Source organism: Papilio machaon, chromosome 25, assembly GCF_912999745.1.
Source record: "Papilio machaon chromosome 25, ilPapMach1.1, whole genome shotgun sequence".
Taxonomy (NCBI): domain Eukaryota; kingdom Metazoa; phylum Arthropoda; class Insecta; order Lepidoptera; family Papilionidae; genus Papilio; species Papilio machaon.
In genome coordinates this window covers 3,401,190-3,410,711 of record NC_060010.1, presented here as the reverse complement: position 1 = coordinate 3,410,711, position 9,522 = coordinate 3,401,190, and the positions used below count along the sequence as shown (strand labels likewise).

The 9,522-nt window shown below is 30.8% G+C and overlaps 1 protein-coding gene across 1 annotated transcript; it reads left to right on the top strand.

Annotated features, from left to right (window-relative positions):
* The first annotated feature begins 901 nt into the window (after positions 1 to 901).
* LOC106716329 (zwei Ig domain protein zig-8) lies at positions 902 to 6,678 on the top strand. The gene is made up of 7 exons (XM_014509836.2): positions 902 to 1,086; positions 3,145 to 3,278; positions 3,809 to 3,886; positions 4,104 to 4,236; positions 5,435 to 5,554; positions 5,882 to 6,079; positions 6,383 to 6,678. The coding sequence occupies exons 1-7, from the start codon at positions 981 to 983 to the stop codon at positions 6,514 to 6,516; spliced, it is 903 nt and encodes a 300-aa protein (XP_014365322.2). The 5' UTR covers positions 902 to 980; the 3' UTR covers positions 6,517 to 6,678.
* The last annotated feature ends 2,844 nt before the right edge of the window (positions 6,679 to 9,522 follow it).

Genomic DNA, 9,522 nt, shown 5'->3' with positions numbered 1-9,522 from the left:
GTTAAAGGAAAAACATTATTTCTCTTAATAATTACTTAACTGAGATAAATCTATAATCTTATTTTTTACAAAACATGTAATTACAAAATTTGTAAAACAAACATGTGTTACAAATTGTTAAAATTTCGTTAAAAAAGTCTCGGCGGTTTTAGAGGATTTATGAAAATAACGTGACACACGGTTCATATTTTAGGTTAGAATATTACCCAACGTGTTTTTAGCGAACAGATTTTTTTTTACAACCTCAAAATTGAATGGGTGAATAATTTTACCTTGAACATATTTAAGAAACTTGATATTTTTGTGTCTTGTTACTTGCAGTAATTAATTAAAATGTGAACCATTTTACGATGCACATTTTTAATTTTCCAGATTCCTTAATTTTCATTCTTCGGAAGCTTATGCGCAAAAAACTTTACAATTAGCGAGTTTACCGCTTACAAAGAAAGTTGTTGAAGTTACTCGGGGCCATTAAAGCTTCTTTTAGAATCAGCGAGCGGACGGGGCGTGCAAGTTTTAATGTCTTCCTAAGGGAATTCCCTTTTGTTGCGGTCACGGTTGGTTGGGCAAATAAAAAATACGGATTGATGTATGGTGCGGCCGTGTACCGGATTTTTTAATCTTGGATATTTTTCATATTTAGCTTCACTGTACAGAATGTCTCGACATTTGTACTACGACTTTGCCATTTATGTTTATTTATTAACTATTTACCAAATCTCTTTTGTAAACTTCATTTTCATCGACTTTCAAGAGTGGAATCACAAAAAACTTGTATTCTTGTATTCATTTTAGAGCATAAAATGATAATTTGAGAAAACAACTTTTGAGGAAGTGTAATTTTCTTAACTGAGTATTATTTTTAATAGATTCTTTCTTTGTTTCAGATCATGTATCAAATGCATCATAAGCAGTCAAGGATATATATAAAAGCGTATAACGAATGGATGAGGCGGGGATAAGTGGTGCTGAAACAAGTAATGTGGAAACCAGAAATGCCGACGACCTACTTTTTGGGTTATCGACTCAAAATTGGCATCGTCGTGATTGTCATCATGGTGCTTGGATTTTTTAATGAGAGCCAAGGTACGTTGCTCTATAATACAAGATTGAAGATGTACGTAGCGTTCTATTGGAGTTGATTAGCATAGTACACATCCAGATATTTGTCTGGAAAATTCAGCATTGTATGGACTTAAAAAAGAAATCTTGGGTTTGTGATTAGGCACTGCAAACTGACAGAAAACATATTGTTCCTCAAATTGAAATTCAAACAGAGCGAAACTAAGTAGTAGTTGGTAGCAGTACATGTATTAGTTAAGCTTACGGATCACTAGTGAATATGCATCTTTAACTTATATTAAAGTTTCTGCATATATAACTGAAAAGAAATATATAATATATATCATTTTGAGAATTTTGAAGTTTTCAATTTGGAATTGTATGTAACGAAGGTAATATCGAAAGACAGAGTTAATAATGTTTTCCTAAATCATTTTAAATTTGAATACAATTTCTAAATCTTCCATTTAACTCACAATTTTTGACGATACTAACATATTGATATAAATACTAAATCCAGTAGTGCTCAGAACTTAAAATCAGAACGATGCCAAATATTTGTTCATCGAAACAAACATTTACTACGTAATGTGTTTATCCGTTAAATAGATTTAGGCCCAATTAGTCTGTTAACTTTGGCACATGCAAAGACGTATTAGTTGCTCGGTATTCTAGCAATTGCCAAAAGTTTTTATTAAGAATACAATTAATAATTAAAAACAATATAACTATACTCCAATTACAAGACAAAACGAATTTGAATGATCTTGCGTTGTACAAAATAATACAAACAGTATTGTTCGTCTCGTCTATTTAAGTATTTGTCTCGCTAGTGAAATCTCACCTTAAGTCTTTATCTAAAAGATGTGATGCAACATTAAATTTTTAAACTCAACATTTACTGTACTCGTTATTAATATAACTAACTTAACGAAGGAAGCCTCACACGTAGCCGCCACTTGACCTAACATACTCATACTAAGCCGCTTAAAGTTTTAAAATGAAAGTGTTCACTGCAAAACCTTAGCAGGCTTGCGAGAATTTAAAGCGACTCCTTTGACTCCGGCTTAGATTATGCTAAATCCCTGCAACGAATGAAAGTCCACACCGTTATTATGCTTGTATACTTAAAATTGCAGTAATGCTTTCCTGTATGAATTTAATTCGTGTTTACGTGTTTTAAATATGAATATTATTTACTTTGTTTGAATTTTCTGAGTATTAAGACTTTTAAATATATTTTTTTTACTTTTTACTAATAAACTTCCAAAAAAAAAATTAAGGAAAACTTTTGTAAAACAAATTTTCAACTATTGAATTATGGCAAAAATGTTGCTCCTAAATCAATCATTTCATATACAACCTTTACTTTGCTAATGTTTTGAAATCCAATGTACGTCTACCCTCGTTAAATTTCCTTTTCCTAACTTTTTTTAACGTTGACGCAAAATGTTTAGGCCCATATAGATCAAAGTTTTTGCCATCTTAACATGTAAAAAGGGGTCGTGTATTCGAAGTTATGGATATTCACCTGCTATGTACCCACATTAGAGCTCAGATGTTGACGCAGACCCGAATAATTTCTTAATCAAGCCGCCTTTGTTTACCTTAATTGTGTCATTTGCTATTCCATTTGGGAGTCTGCAACAGACGGAATGCCAAAAATACTTATCCTTTAATGAGATCACGACACGTATGCGAGACGCTAAATTACTTTTAGATTTGCTTAATGACATACGCGACAAAAAGGTTTCTAAAACAGATAAGTCTGCCCACATACTATGAATTTAAAATGCTTTTGTTTTATTCTGTACATTCATTTTAATGATTTTATTTATGTTTTCTAACAGAATACGGTTGAAGTAAGTTATATAAAACAACTAAAATTTTGGGACAACTTTAGGCATTAAGATGGTCTTAAAAGATTTAATAGACGTAGAATAAAATTAGTTATATTTTAAAAATACATAAATAAATATAAAATTTAATATTTTTTTTTTTATACAAGATGTTGCTAAATCATAATTTTTAATGGCTGGAATGACTTTTTCTGTGATATTTCATTAAATATTTGTATTATAGGCACTGCGCATTACGGGGAAGATAGCGTCGGATCTTTTCCATATTTCGAGTACAACGTGCCTCGGAATGTGACGACTGTAGTCGGACAAACTGCCTTCTTACATTGCAGAGTCGAACAGCTCGGAGACAAAGCGGTAAGTTTATTGACAACCATTTAATATGGTATTGAATACAACCACCCAATTAACGAATAGTTAAATTCCCCGACTGAACAAGAATTTAATAAACTGAATGACAATAGGTTGACTGAAAAAAAAATCAATTAACTAATCGTTTAATTACCAGAATGACGAAGGATTTAACTACCCAAATTACCAAGAGCTTATCTGCCAAAACATAAGATTTTTAAATTACTCAAATTAATTACCCAAAAATGCCAAGAGTTTATCTGACAAACATGAGATTAATTACCTCGACTGACTGGGAATTTATTACCTGATTGACTAGGAATTAAAAAGGTTTAATTACTGACTGACTAAGAAATAAATAATTTGGTAACGATTTTAAATTACTCAAATTAATTACCCAAATTACCAAGAGCAAATCTGACAAATATGAGATTAATTACCTAACTGACTCAGAATTGAATTACCTGACTGACTAGGAATTAAAAAGGTTCAATTACTGACTGACTTAAAGATTTTAAAATACTATTTTTTTTAAGGTATCCTGGATAAGGAAAAGGGATCTTCACATACTCACTGCTGGTATTTTAACTTACACATCAGATCAAAGATTTCAAGTAAGTAAAAAAATATATTTCGCATTTTCTTCATAACTTTTATGTCTTCTGAACTACTGTTTTGTTTAAGCAAAAATGTTACAAAAACAGTAAATGCTATAATAAACCATATACTTGAAATAACAATCAAAATTTATAAAACTCTACTTCAAGTAATAAAACGATAGCAAAGAAAGCTTGTATGAACGATTGTACAGACAATATTGTATTGTTAAAGGTTATCAGACCAGATAAATCAGAAAACTGGACGCTCCAAATCAAATTCCCTCAGGAACGAGATGCGGGCATTTACGAATGCCAAGTGAACACAGAGCCTAAGATGTCACTCGCATTCCAGCTAAATGTCGTCGGTAAGTCTTTGTTAAAGATACATTTGTGGAATTACCCTTGTGTTATTGAAACATTGTCTACGCTCTGTATTTAAAACGTAAAAGGACAATCAAAATTTTCTCTACAATCAAAATGAAAAAATTATAGGTCGAAAAAAAAATACTTAAAATAAATCTTGCAATATTTCTTCGCTTGAGTTTATACGTACATTTATCTTATTTGTATATTTCTTAAGCTTTGTCACTGATTTTTTCTGTAACAAGTTACTTACAGACTTCACCCATGTTATTGAAAGAATCTTTTTCTAAAAATAAATAGTCAAGACAGTAAGAATAAATACCGTATTCTCTATAATTTACGATAATACGATAAAAAAACTTTTTTAATTTCCTAATAAAATCGTTATTAAAATAAACAAAAAAGGCCAAGGTAGAGACTCAACGAACAGGAAACAAATTAAATTGCTCAATGACAATACGAAATGAAGGCTGAGATAAAAGTTGCCCTCTTTCGCGGGATTAAATCTCGGTTCAAAAATTTGTTTTCTTCAGACAATATCTACGTTTTATCTCGCTTATATTATACGTCCTTACAACTTAAATGAAAGTATTTCATGTTTTTTTTTTCTTCATTTTAATACCCAAACAAACACCGCTTTATGAGGACGGGGAAAAACAAGGCAATCTTCGTCGTAATTTTCTTTAGCTGTTTCATTTTACAAATTTATGAACTGGCTGAAAAGAAACTTGGCTTATATTTTTTCACGGTTACTTTTTAAAAGTAATGAAACGGGTATTTGATAAAATTAACAGCCAAAACAAGAATTTATTCCTATTATTTTAATTATAACAAAACAATGGTAATATAAATAATCTGCTTGGAATATTATAGGTTAATAACTTGTTTAATCAAACTAGAAACCAACGAGAGAACAACAATGTTAATATATTTTTTTTAGTTTAGCAAAGGATTTAAATTGAAAATACTAGTACGTTCTAATAATATTGCGTGATATTGAAACCGGAGGGCGGAATGCCAGATTCAGATTTTTTTTTTAGTTCGAACTAGTGTTTGAATACGATCCCACTTAATGTAATGATAAATTGAATAATGGTACACGCTAATTTAGTATGTACGCTTCACTATCTTGAGGACCTCCATGCTATACTTGATTGGAAACAGTAACCCTAGCATGTTTTAATGTTTTATAATCAACAGAGGCCAAGGCGCATATCCTCGGTCCGGCGGACTTGTATGTAAAAACGGGCAGTGCACTATCTCTGACGTGCATACTCAGCCAGGGTCCTCACGATCTTGGCACTATATTTTGGTATAAGGGTAAGAACAACAAATAATCAATAGCAATTAACACAGCTTTCTACTTGGCTTAAGGCACGTTCATATTGTAGGTTATTTAAAATAGCATGTTCATGTTAAATACTCGTATTGTTATCCGATAGAAGCTTACCTTGGATTTTCACTACCGAAATCAAATTCATATTTCAATTTCATTAAAAGAAATAATGAGTAAATAATAAAATGTTTAAAAAAAAACATTTATTATTATTTCTAACTTCGACTATGATCCAAAAATATTAAACGATAACCAATTATAGTAACTGATCAATAAACCAAACAAATTGCTTTAATTCATTTAAATTCCAGGATCAAACATAATAGAATATAAGGAGGTTGAGGGAAACGAGATCGCGATGGAGCCGCGGATTCGTTTGAAGACGGAATGGACGGAGCAGCTGACGTCACGGCTTACTATAGAGAAGTTAACGCCTGGGGACAGCGGCAATTACAGCTGCGTGCCCACCATGGCTGAAGCGGCGTCAGTCAATGTTCATGTTATTAACGGTAAGTGGAACTTCGATTATTTTTTTAATTTTAAATATTTAATTTATAATACTCAAGTACTACTGTGGTAAATATTATTTCTGATTAATTTGTCGTATATATTTCTTGTGTATCCATTTCAACAATACAAATTGTTACTTTATGTCTTTTCAGATAACAACTTTATATCAATTAAAGCCATTTAGAACACAGTTTACTCACGGAATACCAATTCCAAATGTTTTTATAGACAAGTTTTTAAAACTTTCTTAGCTGATCCATTTGTAAGGTACGGATTTTTTCTACAATTCTGATTGTTTCCAGGAGAACATCCAGCAGCTATGCAACATGGTAATGCGAACACAGCATCACCCTGCGCTCTATCAGTGAACCTGCTCATCTCCCTCTACTGCACCATCGCGACTCTTTACACCAGCACCATTGATGGCTTCAGATGAAAGTTACAAAATGCAGCCTTCATCAAGTAAGGCGTCGGAATTGAGATAATGTGTCTGATCCCTTTTTGTTTTATGACCCTCCGTAATCCGGTGATAATCTTCCAACATGCTCTTTACATGTATAACTATGTATTTCGACTGCAATGAGACTTGTGTTGTCACAAATTATAGCCACTGTTTTGTCAAAGAGATGACAAAGTGTACTAGTTTAAGTGCCAGTGCTTTGGGGTTCTGGGGTAATGTTTGTATTTGATTCGTTATTTTTATTAATGAACCGGTTAGAACTAGTCTTTTGACCATGATAACCTTTGAAAGATGATTTTTTTATTTCAGTGTTTTCGGCATGTTTTCTGCCAGTATAATATTTGCTTTTATTTGATGTCTGTCGGAATACAAAGTTATCATATAGTAAAAGAACCTGTAGTTTGATAGAGTTTACTCTAATACTAACACAACTAACACTCTAAAACTCTAACTTTCTTTTGTACTTTATAAATAATTCTTGTTTAAAATTTATCGGATTACATTGGGTCAATCTTTAAGTGTATTATGTTCAAAGATCGCTTCGCTCTACAACTTTAAGTTTCTTTCAACAAAACTCCCTATTTTCCTAACACATTTTGCTTCTGTTTAAAACCTTCTAGTACTTTATATACCAACATGTACAAAATTTATAATTCTACAAATACATTTTATATGCAAATTAAGATAAGTAGAATTTGGATTTGTTATCAACTGTAAGAAATAAAACTTTTGATACGCTGATGTTGATTTTCAAACATTCGAATTGAATCAACTTTATTTAAATATAAGATGAATATAATCTAGTTTAATAGTACATAAATAACTTAAAACACAATATCGAGCAATTTATTTCATACAAAATGCAATGTTATTTATAGCATAAAGTTCTGACTGTCAAAATATATAATTTATTAGCAAAGATTATCTTAAGTGGGCGAATAAAGAATTTAAAATGACTTCATTAAAATGCATAGCATTGTATAAAAAAACCTTTAATTTTTGGCTATGAATTATAAATTCATAAACATGTTTTAGATAGTAAGTAAAAAGATTTGGCAGCAGCAAGTAAAAATAAGAAGTCTTGATAAAATTAACAAAATTTAGTAGAAAATTAAATGTTGACGTAAATTTTCTGGAGCGAAGTTTTCTACGTTTTTAAAGTGGTTTGAATTTGGACAAATTTTAGAGTCTGAAGAAGATCCTCTAATTAGTAAAGAAATTGTATCTCTAAAATGTTTGAGAAAATAAATATTATCAAGAGACATAAAAATGAACATCTAATTTTAATAAGTACTAATGAACACATTTTGGGGCAGTTATTAAATCTAGAGTCGTAAAACGAAAAATACATATTTTAATTCTCTATTTTAACTAATTTTCTTAAATCGGAGGTTCACAAAAATATGTAGTCAGCAAGTCCTCTAATTATATTTGAGAAAAGCTGTACCGGCAGTGGACACCTATAGTCAAATTCAATACAAATGAGAAATTATAACAAACCTATCTAAACAATTTTAAAGTCTACAATCACAGAATTATTAAAAATAGTCACGTTTGTATCAACAATTTAAACAATAACTAACTAACTAAGGTGACGCAGTGACCCGAAGTGGGCCTTGGCTCTTCTCCCAGATCCAGTCCCTGACCTGTAGCTCCCGAAGATCCACCTCATCCATCCAGCGATACCTGGGACGGCCAACTGAGCGCCGACCACTAGGTCATCCCATGTATACGCGTTTGACACCACGAACATCATCCATGTACCAATATAAAACTCAAAGACTATAAGTTACATTGTCAGCCAGTGACATGTATATACACATTTCTCATCTCCATTGAATTCGAGTGTGTAATGTTTTTTTTTGCTGTTGCCAAACATTGTTCAATTGGTTTCAAATTCAGACTCAATCTGAGAGTGTTTTGTTTTTCTCATACTACCATCGGTTCTCGTTAATTCTTGAGGTTTCAACAGTGCTCAAATGAAGTCGATATTTTTTTCTTACAATTTCAGTGTAAAGTTAATTTTATAACATAATGAGAAATGTAAAGAATAATGTTGTGTTTTTATTTTAACTAGAAAACTAGGTCGGTTTAATTTAATTATGAAGTTATAAAAGGAGATATATTGTACACAAATTGTTTACACGGGCTGTAAATACTCTGTACACAAAGCACCCAACACTTGCCCATCTTAGTTATTTTAGAATGTGTAAGGTAATATTTGTGTCACAACGTTATTTTTACTTATAGTATGTACATAGAATTGTGTAAATAATATTAAACAGTTTTCTTTTATAATTATTAAATAACAATAAAAATTTATTTCATTTATAATGATAAAAAATGTAGAAAAATAAATAAGTTAAAAATATACTATAATTGTAAGAAAAACTTTGACAAATAAAGATAGTAATGATTACTTTTGTTTTATTTATTTAATAACTTGCTGTTGCTTGCGAATCCGTTCGCGCGTAATTAAAAAAAGCAATAAGTACCCTATGTGTTCTTGCAGACTATGTTCTACATCTGTGACATATTTCATCGAGATCCGTTGAGCCGTTCCGGATATACCTACTTACATACATACATCCATCCATCTAAACATTCGCATTTATTATACTCGTATTAATATGATAGAAAATCTCTCGAGTGTCGAACTCGAGACACAAGAAAGAAACTTCATTGTTATCTGAATTTTATTGGAAAGAATGACAGAGATATTGATTTGCCCAAATGTTTTAACAGTGAAGACTCCCTGCTTTATTGTAAGAACTAACATTTTTAATAACGAAATCATGTCAAGATATTAAACATTGAAAACATATCCAACAGATTATTGACATGTTTTATAATTAATTGACGAGGAATTTAATGAAATATGATATGACATAAAATAATCATTAATATATAAATGAGTATATGTATATATATACTATATATATACTATACTATATATGTATATATGAATATAAATGAGATGAT

What these genes read in the sequence shown, in the direction of transcription:
- LOC106716329 (XM_014509836.2), top strand. Translation starts at nt 981, where the DNA reads ATGTGGAAACCAGAAATGCCGACGACCTACTTTTTGGGTTATCGACTC. An exon ending in AACAGCTCGGAGACAAAGCG is followed by an intron (nt 3,279 to 3,808) that starts GTAAGTTTATTG and finishes ATTTTTTTTAAG; the next exon opens with GTATCCTGGATAAGGAAAAG. An exon ending in CAATGTTCATGTTATTAACG is followed by an intron (nt 6,080 to 6,382) that starts GTAAGTGGAACT and finishes GATTGTTTCCAG; the next exon opens with GAGAACATCCAGCAGCTATG.